At 38.7% G+C, this 16,701-nt stretch overlaps 1 protein-coding gene across 5 annotated transcripts; it reads right to left on the bottom strand.

The window, feature by feature from the left end:
• Nucleotides 1-397: 397 nt before the first annotated feature.
• DYRK3 (dual specificity tyrosine phosphorylation regulated kinase 3) lies at nt 398-15,871 on the bottom strand. Of its 5 annotated transcripts, none has more exons than XM_074309006.1 (5): nt 15,601-15,676; nt 13,573-13,660; nt 13,027-13,138; nt 2,805-2,935; nt 398-2,188 (listed from the first exon to the last, which is right to left on the bottom strand). In XM_074309006.1, exons 4-5 carry the CDS (start codon nt 2,823-2,825, stop codon nt 614-616), a joined length of 1,596 nt encoding a protein of 531 aa, XP_074165107.1. In that variant the 5' UTR covers nt 2,826-2,935; nt 13,027-13,138; nt 13,573-13,660; nt 15,601-15,676; the 3' UTR covers nt 398-613. The 5 variants fall into 5 exon arrangements, with proteins under 5 accessions (XP_074165107.1, XP_074165108.1, XP_074165105.1 ...); XM_074309007.1 differs by lacking the exon at nt 13,573-13,660 and adding an exon at nt 4,808-4,897 and having other exon boundaries at nt 15,601-15,616; XM_074309004.1 differs by lacking the exon at nt 2,805-2,935 and having other exon boundaries at nt 15,601-15,871.
• Nucleotides 15,872-16,701: the final 830 nt, after the last annotated feature.

Raw genomic sequence — 16,701 nt, 5'->3', positions numbered from 1 at the left:
CCACAGGCTCTCTCTCTATTTTCCCCATTATTCCTACTTAGAATATAGCTTTTTGGAGCAAGAGATTTTGGGTTCTACATACCCTCCAATTGCCAATACTTCCTAAAGTTATCTCTATTTCCATCCTCACTCTACATCATCAATTCAAAGGGCAAAGAAATATAATTCTGGAAAGTGCAGTTTTCTAGCATGGGAATAATATTCACACTTCCTGTTTTATCTTTTTTCTTAAGATATTCAAAAATTTTGATTTCTTCACCAATGGAAAGAAATACCAGGAAAAAATGAAGATCACAGCCAGGACACATTTTTCTATATACTTCATCTCAGGAGAAGAGGGTTTAACCCAATAAAATACACCAAAGTGCATCTAAACTTAATGACAAAGAAAGTACACTGACCTATAAAAAGTAATTTAATAGCTGAAACAAGGTGATTAGATAATTAGCCCTTGAAAGTTCATTTCCATACATATAAAAAAGTTTTTGCTTTTAAAAAAGTCTTAGCTGTCAAAAACAGGGGTTCTGAGGATGTCATCTTTTCCATTTCGCAGGTTTTCAGGATGATGCAAAATATCATTTATGCATATTTCCACACAGATCACTCTTTATTATTAGCTGATGAGTTTTGGCAGGACACTACACAAAGGTATACTGCCATTAGTTTCTGACATTAAATTAGCTTTAAGCTTGTTGGCTATTCCAGTAACTGGAGGCAACTTGGAGCCCAACCCCTGCAAAGCATTCACAGGATTTACTATCCGTTTCCCTGACATTTTGTCTGTAGTGAGAGGTCTGGGTACAGGTTTAGTAATCCAAGGATGTCTTAAAGCCTGAGCTGGGGTCAGGCGAGCAGAAGGGTCCCAATGAAGACATCTTTTCAAGAACTCTATAAACAAGTAGTCATCACACCCTTTTAGAGCTGTTACCCAGTCTTTGCTGCCTGGGGGACCTCGCTTCTTACCCCGGCGTGAACGCCCCCCAACAAGGACAGCTCTGCCATCTGGCTGAGTAGTCACAGAACAATATCGAGGCAGACCTTTGGAGTTTATAAAGTACTTGGCACGCTTAGCTTGCTCGAGAAGTTTTGGAGGGGGCATCCCTAGAAGCTCCATGATGCAAGCTAACTGGTCTCCCTCATCCTCTCCAGGGAAGAGAGGCTGTCCAGTCAAGAGTTCTGCAAGAATACAGCCAAAGCTCCAGACATCAATAGGCGTACTGTATCGACTCCCCAAGATGATCTCTGGTGCTCTGTAAAAGCGAGACTGGATATATGTGTACAGTTTCTGGTACTCAAAACAGCTGGAGCCAAAGTCAATTACCTTGGTTGCACTGCGGCCCTGTTGTTTTAGAAGAATGTTTTCTGGTTTCAGGTCACAGTGAATGATCTTGTTTCTGTGAAGAGCATCCAGAGACTGCAAAATAGACTGAGCAAATTTGCGCACCAGCTGGACGCTGAATCCCTGAAACTTGTTCTTTTTGATCAGCTCATAGAGGTCCATGCTTAGCAATTCAAAAGCCATACAGACGTGATTCCGGAATGTAAAGCTTTCTAGCATGTGAATAACATTCATGCTGCCTGTTTTATCCTGTTTCTTAAGATGCTCTAAAATCTTGATTTCTTCAGCAGCTTGTCGATGAAAGCGCTTTTCATTGCGGACCATCTTCAGGGCGACGTACTGGTGAAGTTTGTGATCATATACTCGAGCTACTTGCCCAAAGCTGCCTTTGCCAATAATTTTCAGCACCTCATACCTATAAGCTAAGTGGTCTCGAGGTACATGAATGTAGCCTCCCTCAGCATCATCATATCCCCCATTGTTGGGGCCCCCCATGACACCATGTCTTTTCTTAGCATTTGGACCCACAAAATAAACTTCAGGATAATTGATGATTTCTAGCTTCTCATAAGGAGTCAGATGATGCTTATACTGCTTTAGTGCCTGTTCAGGAGTCAGAGGTACCACTTTTAGAGCTTTGGATGAACTACCTGATTTGACAGTGTTCAAACTGTCTGAACTTTTACCCTGAGAAATTGTGGAAGGATACTTTTCAGAGGTATTTGTTCCTACAGATTGAAAAGCGTTGGTTCTTCTGTTGCCAAATTCCTGAAACAGTTGTTCCACCTTAATGTCACCTCCATTTGAGATTGGTTGAGTGTGGTTTGTTGTTAGCTTTTCAGTAGTAATCTAAAAAGAAGAAGATATATGAGACTTAAAAGGCAGCAGAAAATAACATGTGAAACTATTCAGAAAGAAAATGAACCATAAAAACTCCATAAACTCTTAAATTCAGTAACGCCCTTTATTAAAGTTAAAATGATCCAAAGGGAAGTAAGGAAAATCAATTAGAGACTTCTGGATTGGGCCTCAAGAAATCAGTATTATTGGTCCTGATTTGGCCAATCACTTGTTATTAGACCCTAGGCCACTTAATATTTCAGTGTCTAAGACTCACAAGTTTATATAAAAAGGGGATGGTCCATCACATCCAAACTTCTCTCTTTAGTTCTTAAGACCTTCCATATTCTGTCTTTCCCTTCTCTATCCAAGATTATATCCCTCTAATCTCCAACATAAAATTTTTGTTCCATCATATCAGTTTTCTGTTGCTCATGCTGGCAATATTCTCTCCTCTTCCTATCCAAATCTCACTGACTTTCAGAGGCTGGCTCAAGTCTCACATCTTCCAGTAGACAATCTAAGACTCCCCCAAACTCAGAATACCCTCATCTTTGTTTGATCTATGGAACCTACAATATTTACTTCAATATTTAATACTATGTGTTTTCTGTTGTTTACTAACCGCGTTTGCATCCATGTGCATATATCATATAATTTTTGCCTGAAAACATTCAGTATATGATAATCAACTTTCTGGAAATAATCCTCTGCATTAGCCAGGCTGCTTCTCAGGATACAAACAGCAGAGTATAGCTGAAAATAAAATGAATATATTTTGCCATAAATCACGTATACAATTGATTAGTAAGAAGATACCTGGAGTCTTGCAAATCTAATCAAAAGGACTTTAAACTAAAAAGAAAGGGAAAGAGAAAGAATTGCCTATGAAAAAAGATACAATATAGGAAGGAAAATATAAAGTGTAACACTCAGAGAGGTGGTCAAAGCCAAGATGCAGTGAAATTCATGTCCTCAGATATCTCCAGACAAATACAGAAAAGATGAGTAATAAGGAAGATGGACTGGCGAGACATCCAAATGAATTCAAGCAAATATGACCTCAAAAGTCTCACACTTAATGGAGTGAGAGATCCATGACTGAAAAATGGCCTGAGAGGTTATACTTTATTCAGGAAGAATAGCACAGGGTTGGAGGTTGGCAGCTCTGTGTGAATGTATATATGTGTGTATGTGTATTTTATACACACACACACACACACACACACACACACACATCCCTCATTTGAGAAAATTCAGGATCAAAAAGGAAAGGAAGCACAGCACATTTGGAGAAAGATCACAGAAAGGAAAAAAAAATGTCACTTAAGTTTACTACTGAGAACCTGGCCAGAAAGAAGAGATGAAGAGTGAGGAAAAGATCACAATCTTAGTATGGAAACATCATCATCGTTGTGATGGGGGACTTTGGTTATCCTAATGTCTTCTTGTGCTGCCTTTCTCTGCTCAAACCAGAAAAGTTGATAAGTTTTAAGAATAACACAGTTCTTCAGAAGGTAGAGGAATTGAATACTGGACCAGTAATGAAATCTTGTGGGGAAATGACCATTTCACCTTAAAATTAATGACAAAGAAGAAGATAAAAGCTAGATGTCTGAGTTTATAGAAAAGCAGACTTCAAAGAGTTAGAGGAAAAGTAGATTGGATTGCATAAGGTTAAATTCACTAAGAGAGCTAGACTTTAGAATAAAATTTTGAAGATACACAGAGAAATACCACTGAAAACAAAAAGCAGAATTATCTAAAGAGGAGATTCATTAACCAAACTGGGTTTTTAAAGGTTATATACAGAAATCTGAGGCAAAGACTAATAAATTAGGGATTTTTTTTACCCAAACTTGAAATTTCATCAGATTAGAGAATTTCTTATGTGTGAATTCTCTCCACATAGATGTATGGATTTCTCTAATTTAGAGCCTAGAAAACTGCCCAGAGTACAATGGAGTTAAGGAATTTATCCTGAAAAACACATGTCACATTCTTTTAGAAATGTTGTTACATGTGCTAAAGCTTGGAACAAGCTGAGCCTGGGCAGGAAAGCTACGATTAAAAATAAAGGGTAGAAGATTTTTTTTTAAAAATTACTATATATTAAGGAAAAGAGGATCACAGAAGGGGAAAATTGTTCCTAAAATTGAAAAGTATAATAATAACTCATTAAAGAGAATATAGAGTTCAACCTTTTTTTGCAGTTTAATCTGCTAAAAAAGAAGCACCTTTAGACTGGAAAGAATAGAACAAAAGTGGATCACATGTGGCACAGAGTGGCAGGACTGGAGTCAGGAAGACTCATTTTAATAAATTCAAATCCAGTATCAGACTAGTTGTGTGACCCTAGGTATGTCACTTGCTCTGTTTGCCGTAGTTTCCTCATCTGTTAAATGAGCTGGAGAAATGGCAAACCACTCTAGTATCATTATCAGGAAAACCCTAAGTGGGATCACAAAGACTCAGACACAAATAAAATAACTCAATAAAAATAAAATATCATAAGGAATAGAAAGAAACTACCTAGCTGCTTTCGAGGCAACTAAATGGTGCAGTACATAAGAGTCCTGGTCTTGGATTCAGAAAGACCTGTGTTCCAATACTGCCTCAGATACCTACTAGCTGTGTGATCCTTGCACAGAGAATCACACAGGTCTCTCATCCTCAGTTTCATCATCTGTAAATGGGGATATTTGCTTCTTAGGGTTCCTGTGAGAAGCAAGACATAGTAAGTACTTAAAAGGTGCTTAACAAATTTTAATGCATTGCATATTGCATAATTGCTAGTTTTAATTATCATTATTATCAACATTCAAGAGTGCAAGTCACCAATGAACTGTACTTGGGAGCTGTGATTGCTAAGTGACCATTAGAAGATCCTAGAAGATAAGAGAGGTCCCCCTAGATTGGAGAAAGGCAAAGGTTACCCCAATTTTCAAAAGAAGGGAGAGAAAGGAGTCTATAAATTATAGAACAGTGAATCTGACTTTGATTTGTAGCAAAATTCTAGAACTTCTTATTAAAGAACCAGTAAGGGAATATCTAGCCATGGAAGCAATGATCACAGCTATTTATGGTTTTTATGAAGAATAGGCCATATATGACTAACCTAACTTCCTTTTTTGACAATGTCTTAAAATCAAGAGATCAGGAGAAAGCTGATATATTTTGCTGAGGATAAATAAAGTGTGTCAGAATGTCTATGCTATTCTTGTGGAATAGGTAGAGAGATGTGGAGCAGATAACAATATACTTTGACAGTTCTGGAATTCATAGAATAGCCTGATCCAAAGAACAATCATTAATCATTTAATGTCAGGTTGGAAGTGCTCTCTAGTGCAGTGCCCTTGAAATTTGTGTTCTACCCTGCTATATAACATCATTTAATCAGGAATTTGAATAAAGCCTTTATATATGACTATAAAAGCTATGAAAATATAACTACCTATAATTTTCAAATGTACAGGTAATACAAAGATGAAAGATAGCAAATATTCTGGATAATAGAATCCAAAAATAAAATATCTCAATTAGCTAGTAGATAGAGCTGTATGTATCAAATGAAATTTAATGTAGACAATATAAATTACCTTTGAATTCAAAAGAATAAACGGCACAATTACAAGATGGAGAAATGTGTGACTACGTAGCAGTTTATGTGAAAGATCTAGACTTTTGGAGGTTTATTTGTCAAAAGTGCACTAGGAGTAGTGGTAAAACCACTGGATTTAGAATTGGAGCCAGGATTCCCAGCTCTGCTACTTGAAGTCTTGAGCAAGTTACTCAACTCCTCAAGTCCTCAATTTCCTCAGTCTGTCAGTGTGCCAGGAACTATGTTAAGCACTGGCAATGCAAAGAAAGGCAAAAAAAAAAAAAGAAATGGTTGGGCTTGAATTTAAGATTCCTTCTAGTTTTAAATTTATCATCCTATTTTTTTTTCTTTTTGAGGCTGGGGGTAAGTGACTTGCCCAGGGTCACACAGCTAGGAAGTGTTGTCTGAGACCACATTTTAACTTGGGTCCTCCTGAATTCAAGGCTGGTGCCACCTAGCTGCCCAAATTTATCATCCTATTAACAACAGACGGCAACTACAAAAGCTCATTCAATTTTGGATTGTACTGAGAAAACCAACAAATAGAACCATGGAGATGTATAAATTACCATGTTGAGTTCTAGGGACCTCACTTTTAACAAGGATACTAGTGAGCTAAAGAACATTCAGAGGGCCACAACTGGGATGTTGAAGAAGCTCCAGATGATGCAATATGATGTTTCCCCATAAAGAAAAGAAGACTTAAGGAGGAGATGATCACTGCCTTCAAGTATGCAAGGGGTCATCATGTCAGAAGACTCAAAGTGCTCTGCTTGGCTCTCAAGGGCAGAACTGGGAGCAATAAGTACAGGTTACAAAAGCTCTATATAAGAATAGAAATGCTCAGACAAGCTATTCCAGAGTTGATCAAGCTGTCTGAGAAATTAAGAGCTCCCATCAACACCAGTCTTCCAGAAGAGGCTAGAGAACTAACCACTGTGTAGGCTATAGAAGGGATTCTTGTTTAGGCAAGGGGGGATGCAAGAGATTCTGAGGATCCTTCGGGATGAGAGATTCTATCATTTTCTCTATTGTCTGTCTCACACCCATCCATATCTGCTGGAACCAGCTTCCACCTGGACACAGCATCAGAATCCAGATTCCCCTCCAGCACCAGAAAGAGACACCTACAAAGGGATCCTCTATAGGCAAAATTAGAGTGATTTAGAGAGCAAGAGAAAGATAAGCAGCTTATCCTCTAGTTTCTCACTCCACATCAGCACTACAACTATCTATGGGACCTTGTGCAGTTACTTCCCCTCATGGGATTATTCTTCTCATCTGTAACATGGAAATTATAGGATCTGAACTCCGTGACATCTGAAGTGCTGTTAAATTTGAAATCTATGATCTTATGATCATCATGAGTGCTACATTGGTACCCATGAGATGGTAAAAGAATGAAAGAAAAGCACCCAAGTGAGCTGGATGGATCCTCCACAAAGGATGTGTGGAAAGACACAGGAAAGAATTGCATAGAATAAGATGTAGAAGAGCTGAAATCCATGTTAGTGGAGTCAACATTCACACAAATTAAAACACAAATTGATAAAAATAGCAAACTAAAGTAAATACATATTTTTTCCTCTATTATATATTGTAAGTTCCTGGAAGGTAAGGATGATATCTAAACTTCTGTTTCCTTCACAGCACCCACCAAATTGCTAGCCACAAAGTAATTACTCAATAAATATTTGTTGACTGGATCTTTGGTGCCCACAAATTAGAGATGATTCCAATTATTTATTGCTATTTCTAAGTAATTCAATAATACATTTCTGCTGGAGAAGGTGGGGTTTCTTGGGTTTGGTTTTGTTTTTACAAAAACTCTCTATGAGGGGGCAGCTAGGTGGTACAGTAGATAGAGCACCAGTCCTGAAATTAGAGAGGACCTGAGTTCGAATCTGGCCTCAGACACTTAATACATCCTAGCTGTGTGACCCTAGGCAAGTCACTTAACCCCAATTGCCTCAGTAAAAACAAACAAACACACACATAAGAAAAAACTTTCTATGAGATATAAAAACTCAAAACAGATCAATAAAATAGACCTTTTTCCCTCTAAAAATCCCAACATTATCTAGCCTCCATTGGATCATATTTTATTTATTTATTTGGTGATAAGCAATGATTTTTCGGGGAAAAGCACCTCTGACTTTTTCATAGGTGAAAAGAGTACTCAAATGAAATGTTAAAGTTATAGGATGAAAAAGGAAAATTAAAAGCAACAATCAAGAATCACATGTGTAAGTGATGGAAAAAGTTAAGGTGGAAAGGGTTAAGAACAGAAAAAGGAAAGCAAGAAATTTAAAACCCTGGGATATCTCAAAAGAATTATTCTTAGTACATTTTAAGGAATTAAAGCCCTAATCATAACATAATTAATTTTATGCCTTTTAGAATAAGAAGTAGAACATATTTTGCTTATTTGCGGATTTGGTAGATCACTGTAGATCAGGAGTTTTTATTCTAGAGTTCACCTCTGTAAGCTTATTTTTTTACTTGTAAAAATATGATAAATGTATTTTCAAAATATTAGTTTTCTTTGCTATACTATGGTTTTGTTTTAGGTATCCAAAAAAATTACCTTCCAAGAAGGAATCTGTAGGCTTTATCAAAATGTCAAAGGCAGGGAGTGGGGTGTCCACGATCCCAAAAATGTTAAGGATGAACCCTTGCCTTAAATGAACGTAGTGAGCCCTGAGTTAGAGTTCTGGTCTCTAGATTCGATAGTGTGGTAACCATCAAAAGATGAGAATCCAAAAGGGCCATACCTTTAAAAATAAAATTTAATCATAATCTGAGCAAAAAAAAAAAAGCCGCTGGTATTGAAAATAGTTTAGCTTATTGTAAATAAAATTAAATATAGCCTAAGAAAACACATTAAGAAAAAAAATGCCATTTTAAATAACTGCTTACAGATTGCAAACAGCTTCCCCAAATAATACTCTTCATAAGACCATTAATTAATCCTTGGCTACTTCTAGGTCACCAATGTCTCAAGCTGTACCCCCTCCCCCCAAAAAAATGTTCCACTCTCTTAAACAACATCAGAGCAGTCATTTCAAGTGTGACCACAGATGTTTTCCTTTTTGGCCCTTAGTTTTAAAATAAAGAGGTGAGATATGAGCCAGTCTCAGTCCCTTAGTTCTAAAATTATAGTTTAACAGCAATATTAATAGAACTACAGACATTGAACAACTAAACCAAATACTAGATCATTGCTAGATTGTATTTGTAAACATTGTATCCACTTGGTAAGTTCAGAAAGCCATACAAATACTTTTACTCTTAGGGATAGTTAGGGCCTCAGTTTCCTCCTCTGTAAAACAAAGGGGTTTGAACTAAACGATCTTTTTCAAGTCAAAAATTCCAGTGTTCTATTTTAGGCATAAATTATGCTAAACTAGAGAAAGAAGTTGCCTGCGGTGAATTAATGCTAAGATCTATGTATTATCGATAAAAATGATGTATATTTCAATCATTACTTCTTACATTTTTCACCTTGATGTTTCTTCTTGTCTTTAAAAATCTTCAGGATTCACTCTTAGTAAAATGGAGAAGTTGGCTTTGGGTAGAATCCTCTAGTTTCCATTTCAGTATCCTTTATTTCTCCCTTCTCTATTTTGTTATGGGCCAGAACTCTGAAACAAGGATTCTTACAAGGTACTAAGTGGAATTGATAAAGACAATCTAGTTTAGCATGGTGCTTAACAGTTCTCTAGTTCAGTACTTGTACTTAGTACTTAATATAGTTCCTATAATATACCTATAATAATGAATATATAACAGCCAGCAAGGACTGGACGAGATTCATCACATCTTCGGTTAGGCTCCTGGTGGCAGGCTCTCTTCCTGTATTTCTTTACTGAGAACAGAGCCGATCTGAAAGGTTCTCCAGAAAGCTGCCCAGCCCCAGGAAGGAGATAATAAAGAATTTATTACTCTACTGAAAGGACGGCTGCTCCAGAGACCTTCAGAAACCCACCAAGAACATTACACTATTCCCCACCTAGAACCCAACATACTTACACCAATCCCCAGCCCCTGGCTAATCATGATGCCCTATTTTATAAGGAAGCCTCTTGGAGACACTCTGAATCACTCTCTCTATAATTTATTAAAACCTACTTTCAGCTAGTTATCCAAGTTAATGTGCTACCTTTCCCTTTTAATAGAGAGCCAAGACCATTTCCATTGTGTCTGATTCAGCCCATTTGGGATTTTCTTGGCAAAGACACTGGTGTGCTTTGCCATTTGCTTCTCCAGCTCATTTTACAGATGAGGAACTGAGGCAATCAGGGTTAAGTGACTTGCTCGGGATCACACTGCTAGTGTCTGAGGGCAGATTTGAACTTCCAAAGATGAGTCAGTCTGATATCAGGCCTGCATCACCTAGCTGCACCATTGCCCCACCCCAAAACAAGAAATCTCAAATCACAGAACTTGAGTCATCAACAACAGGCGAAGATAGCTGGGGATGGGCATGTCCTGTGCCTTTTACCTCACATACCTACATATAAAAGATTTCAAATTGAAAGGCTTCTCTTGTGTTCATGACAACAATGCATCTTAGATTCATGGCACTGGGAAGAACAGATGAATTTCCAAGTAAAAGATTTTATCCCATAGAAATATAAACTGAAGATAGAGAATACTATTTAAAGGGATTTGAAAATTTCCCACTAATATCTGTGAAAGTTTTCATCGATGACATGAAGTAAGGGAATTTTTTCCAAGCAGGGAGGAGTCCTTCCGATGGATGTTTTCCTTTTGTGCAACTAACACAGCTTTTGGCTCATATAAATTAGGAATTAAGTGCCCTAAGCTATAAATAAAATTTTTCCATTGTTCTAGAGAAAATCTTCCACTGCCACTCAGCATATTAGACTATAAACTAGCTATAGAACATTATACATTTCTATTTTAGGGTTGGTCACGGTGACATGGCAATTTGTATCTATTTCTGAATGTACCCAGCTACTATAGATGTTCAACAACCAAACATGGTCTGTCCACATCAAGAATAACCAGCTGACGCATCACATTTATCATTACTGAGAGAATGTACATTTTAAAGGTACTTAAAAAACAAATTTTAATTGGGGGAGGGTAAATTGGCATCTAGGTGAGACAGTGAATAAAGTATAAGACTTGGAAACAGGAAGACTAGACTTCAAATCCTTAGATTTAAGGACACTTATTAGCCTTATAGACCTGGGTAAGGCAGCTAGCTAACCCCTCACAGCCTCAGTACTGTAAATATTAGAACAGGATATCAATAGCATCTAACTCATAAGGTTGTTGTGAGGATCAAACAGGATCAAAATGGAAAGAGCTTTGCAAACTCCAAATATAAATATTAGTTATTATTATTATTGTGCTCGAAAGAGGATTTCATTTTACATCATTCTTTATAGCCAACAATGAAGTTCATCCATCTCTCTCATCCTTTTATTATTGTGCTGTTCAGTCACTTTTAAGCTGTGTCCAATTCTTTGTGACCTCATTTAGACTTTTCTTGGCAAAATACAGAAATGTCGTTTCCTTCTCCAATTCATTTTACAGATGAGGAAATGAGGCAAACAGGGTTATGTGACTAGCCCAGGATCACAAAGGTAGTATCTGAGGCTAGATTTGAATTCAGGTAGATGAGTATTCTTGACTCCAAATCACTTCACCTACTTAGTCACTTATCATATCCCTTCAGTAACTAACACACACACACACACACACACACACACACACACACAGAGGTATTTATATATTACACAGTTGTAAAGTCAGAATTTTAAATCTCTAATCAAATCTAAAAAATGTTGCGACTAGAATGTAAATTAGAAGTAGTGGGCAAAAAAGTGTCAGGAATTAAATTTCTTTTGCATTCTTAGCAGTATGTCTTTATTAGGCCAATGCAGAGTGACTTCCAGAGGCTAACTGCTTAAACCAAAATTCAAATGAACTTCCTTTTGAGTCAGATGACTAACAAAGCAACCCACTTCTAAAAGTAGTTCACTTTTTTCACTTAATTTCCCTGAGAAACCCCATATGGTAGCTGTGAGTAGTTAAAAAATGTGATGGCTATCTAACGGGGTATGGCAGTTATGGAACTGTTAGAGGTTTTTACATGCCTAGCAAGCAAACCACTGTATGCTGTGAATGGGAAGGAAATGATACTGTACTTAAGAAAAGAGATAAAAATAGAATGACTGGCCTTCCAAATGTCTGGCCTTATGTTCTTGGCACATGCTTTAAATATTATGCGTCTAGAAAGTAACAAGTAAAAATGATGATTCCACATTGGCTTCTCACATTAAGTAGAGCAAAAACTGAATAATACTTAAGGAGGACAATGAGGAATGAGTGATTTTCCTTCCTCATAAAAAAACATCTTAGGTATTAAAACAGGAAAGTATAAAAGAAGACTATCACATATAATCAACTCAGTTATTCATAAGGTTATGACTATAGTAAAATTATGAATTTCAGAACAGCTTCTCCCTAATATCTAACTTACATGGGGGCCACCAGTCTTATTTAAAGATAATTAGGAAATAAATTCACTTCCCCCAAAAAAGCAATCCAATACCAAATGAATTCTGGAGTAGAAATGGAGCATGGATAGAGAATAGAGAATCAGCCTCACAGCCAAGAAGTCCTGGGTTCAAATTCCACTTCTGACACATACTGGCTATATGACCCCAGCTAGGCATGTCACTTAACTCCAAGATTATATTGGCAGAGGGAATTTTATAACCTGGGATTTCCCTTATATTATGAAATCACAGTTCTAGTTCCAATCTTGATGTTATCAAGTATCTCTATGTAAGCTAATATCTTGTAGAAGAAAACTAGCAGAGAGGAGAAAGCACAGAACTTATCAGTGGTTTTCACAAATGGATCTTTTGTAGTTATGCAATTAGAAAATAAACAGTGCCCACTTAAAGGTAGCACAGTGCTTTTTTTTGTCCTAGTGATTTATATTTATTGCAGTAATTGCAGATGGAAATTGAGCTTTGTTCCAAAAATCATTCCATATAGCTATAGAAGAGCCATAGTAAGGGGACTATGGCAAGGAGGACTTAAGTGTTTTGAGAAAATGAATGAAAGGTATACCATGGTCCATGACAAAACAAATGACAAAGTTCTCAGAGAATCTGGTAATGCTTCCTTCCTTCTTAACAAAACAATTAGTAGAGTATAAAAAACAAAACAAAACAAAACAAAAAAACTCTAAATTACTTACATATAATCTTCTAGGTAGAGCTGGTTCAGAAGGGTTGCAAGATGTATTGGAACCAGGTGGACATTTAGTTTCATCTAACATCATGAAGGTGTCATACACACCATCTCCCAACCTAAGTGAAAATATTAAGCAGATATTAATAGTAATTCTGAATGGCATTTGCCCCCTCCCCTCCAAAAGAAGGCTTTAGTATTAACTTCTATGTTTCCAAGGAATTGTTCAGTTACGGTAAGAACTCTTTGACATCAAATACAATTAGCAACAATTAAGCAAAATAATCTTGTAGAGCAATTTTCTTTTTTTTAATTTAAATAATTTCATTTTGATACCTGTATTTTAAAATTAAGAATTTATGAAGGTCTAATTTTCAAATAATATAAAACAGTAAAAAATATAAATAGCTCAAGGAAAAGGTTTCTTTTAAAGTTGCTTCAAAATTGAGATTAGTTTAGACTTAAAATTAAAAACCTCATCCTAGAAACTAAGAAGATAGGGAAAAAAAAAACAAAAAAACACCGGGAGCATAATTACTGGATTCTAATCTACCTCTGATTGTGCTTCTTTGGAGCAGTCACCAACCCTGAGCTTCAGATTCTCTATTTACAAAATGAGAAGAGCAGTTCCTCCACACATCCTGCCTCACAGGGATGAAAAATAAGATTATAGTTACAAAGCTTATTTGAATGAACAATTCACAAAATGTATCAAGTTTTCACATCCTTTCTTCCTACTCTCTGGCAGGGGAACAACATTAATGAACAAAAAGATTATCTACAAAAATGACTATATGAAGAACTTAGAGAAGCAAAAGACTTGCTTTATCCACAAATTTACTTCGTAAATTGTTTTATTGGCTACTAGGAATTTAGATTTCTTAAGTGTACACTGAATTTTTGCCACCTTATTTTTCCTACTGATAGACATGGTACCAAGTATACCTGTACTATTTTTTTTTCAAAGAGCCAAGTAATGAAAACTTTAAAAAAAGAAAAAAGACAAAACATTTAATGTCACATAATTGAATTAGTCACAGCTACCAAAATAAAATAACCGTATGTCATGGTAGCAGTACTTTGATAATTATGTTACAGGAGAAGGAAGGGAATATCTTAAAAAAACAAAAAAACAAAAACAAAAAAAACCTATTAGAATTGACTTTGTTTTTTGTTGTTTTTTTTTTTTTTTGCATAACCAATTCTAATCTTGGAGTGTAGAGCTATTTGCAAATTGCCTTTTGGGGAAGTAATTTAAGATGCCAGCAAAAGAAAAAAAAAAAACTTTTCAAAGATTTTTTAAAAAAATATATTATGGTCTCTGTGCAAATGTGTCTTATCTGGGACTAATTTATATTTATAATTGAATTTTATTTCATTGGCAAGGGCTAAGAATTCTAGACTGCCTGACACTTTGCTAATGAGCTGCAGAAAACATGCTAGAGCCAGACAAGCAACCAGAGTATAGTGAAAAAGACAGACACTTAAAGACCTGAATCATCGGGTGTGTGACCTTGGGCCATTTATAGCCTTAGTCTATATAAATATATAGTCTTTATAGTCTCAGTTTCCTAATCTGTAAAATGAGAAGACCAGGACTAGAGAGTTTAAAAAGCCTCTTCTGATTTAAATCAGGGTTTAAATTATCTAATTATATAAACACCGAAGGAAATAAAATATAGGAATGTCCCCCAAAATATTAAATGGGGGGATTAGAAAAGGAGTAGCTGGAAAAAGTGTTCCTTTTTACCTGTTCCAAAGCCAGACCACACCCCACTGTGCAAATCCCCAAGTGTTCAGTTGTTTTTATCTCCGAGGACCAGCAGGAATTCTCTGAAGGAATTTTGCTCCCCAGCTTCCCAGTCGGCCTTTCCGTTTTCCTCGGCTTATCCCTCCCAGTGTAGTTCCTCTTTCAGGATAACCCCTCCTCTTTCCCTCCTAGGCTCTGCTCCAACTCTCTCCCCCTTCTTGGGTGGCATAAGGGAGAAGGAGGGAACCTACAACTGCGGGCAGGGGGTGGAGGTTGCAGACACCTCCCCTTAAGCTCACAAAGCTTTTACAAGTTCCTCTCCTCTTCCTCGGGGTTGCCTACCAGATCGAACCCCAGTTTCCCGGTCTGCCCAGTCCCTCCTTTCTGCTTGGCTACCTCTTCCCTAACCCAGACGCCTCCCGATCCCCTGGGATGCCCTTCCCCACCGCGGAGCCTCGATCCTCTGCAGGACTGCCCCTCCCCAAACCTAGTCCCTCCTTTTCCTGCTAGCCCCCTTCCTCAAGAAAACTTCCCCCTCTCCATCTCTGGGGACCCCCTTCCCCACGGCTAGGTCCTACTTCTTCTTCCCTAAAACCAGTCCCTCGTTTTGGGCTGCCTCTCTTCTTCAACCCACCCCCACCTTATCTCCTAGGGGTCCCTTCTCCTCTGAAGGTGTCTCCTCCCCCAAAACCAGTGCTCCCTTTTCCAAGTCCAGCTCCCTCCTCACACCCGAGGCTCGCTTCCTCACTGCTGGGGTCCTCTTCCTCCTTCTCCTGCTGCGCCCCCTCCCCCACGTTCCGCAGGGCCCCCGCCCCACGCGTGCGCCCCTACCTCCGGGGTTCCTGGGCCGGGGGCCCCGCTCGCGGCGGCCCCGCATCCTTCCTGCCCGGTCCGCGGGCAGCGCCGCCCATCGCAAGGCCCGGGACCCCTCCACGGCGAGAGGAGAAAGGAGCCTGGGAAGGACTAGCCGAAGCCGCCAGCGGTGGCGGGGATGGCTGGGGGGCCCGGACCGGCCCCGGCCAAAACTGCTTCCCGGGAGCCCCGGCCACACACCGCTGCTCCCGCCAGCGCCCGCACTAGTCTGCCCCCTCCTCCCGCCCGCCCTCTTGGGGGCCGGGCGGGAGCCTCCTAGAGGAGGAGGGGGCGGAGATAGCGGCCTGGTTACCGCGGCAACAGGGCACGCCCCTAAGGACGTCTCCCCGGATCGACAGGATGTCGCACGGCTGGAGGGACGGGCCTCCAAAGCAACTCCTTTCCCCTCGCCACCCTCCCGGATCTGCTCGTCCCTTACCTTGAGTCCTCTCTCCGAGATCGTGATCATTGCTTCCCAGTTTGGAGAAAGCAGCCAGAGGGAAGGAGGATGCTGAAAGGAATAAAGTCTTAAGCCGTGTCCGACTCTCTGCCCTCTGGAGGGAATTGCCATTTGCTTCTCCAGCTCATTTTTGCAAATGAGGGAAACTGAGGCAGACAGGGCTAAGTGTCACACAGTTAGCAAGTGCGTGAGGCAGTATTGGAACTCAGGAAATCTTCCGACATCGGGTCCGGGACTTTAATCACTGCTTCCACCTCGCTGCCCGAGAGAGCTGGATTTTCTGGCTCTGCATATGTTGCATATTGTCTCTCCCGCCCCCATTAGACCGTAAGCTCCTGGAGAGTAGGAATTGCCCTTTGCTTCTTTTTGTAGCCCCCTTTCATTATCCCAACACCTGACATATTGTAGGCGCTTAATAAATATTTATTGAATTCCCTTTCATTTTGTAAATTAGAACTTTGATATTTGGAGAAGGAATTCTTATCCAAGGTCACACAGTTAGTAGGCATTATTCAAAGCTTGTCTGTGTCTTCAGATTTTCCCCAATGAGGGAATGACTAGGAAAAGACCACATACATAGGAAGAAAGGAAGGAAACAAGTATTTTTATTAAATATAAAT

Source organism: Sminthopsis crassicaudata, chromosome 4 (assembly GCF_048593235.1).
Source record: "Sminthopsis crassicaudata isolate SCR6 chromosome 4, ASM4859323v1, whole genome shotgun sequence".
Lineage (NCBI taxonomy): Eukaryota > Metazoa > Chordata > Mammalia > Dasyuromorphia > Dasyuridae > Sminthopsis > Sminthopsis crassicaudata.
This window is presented reverse-complemented; position numbering and strand designations above follow the sequence as displayed.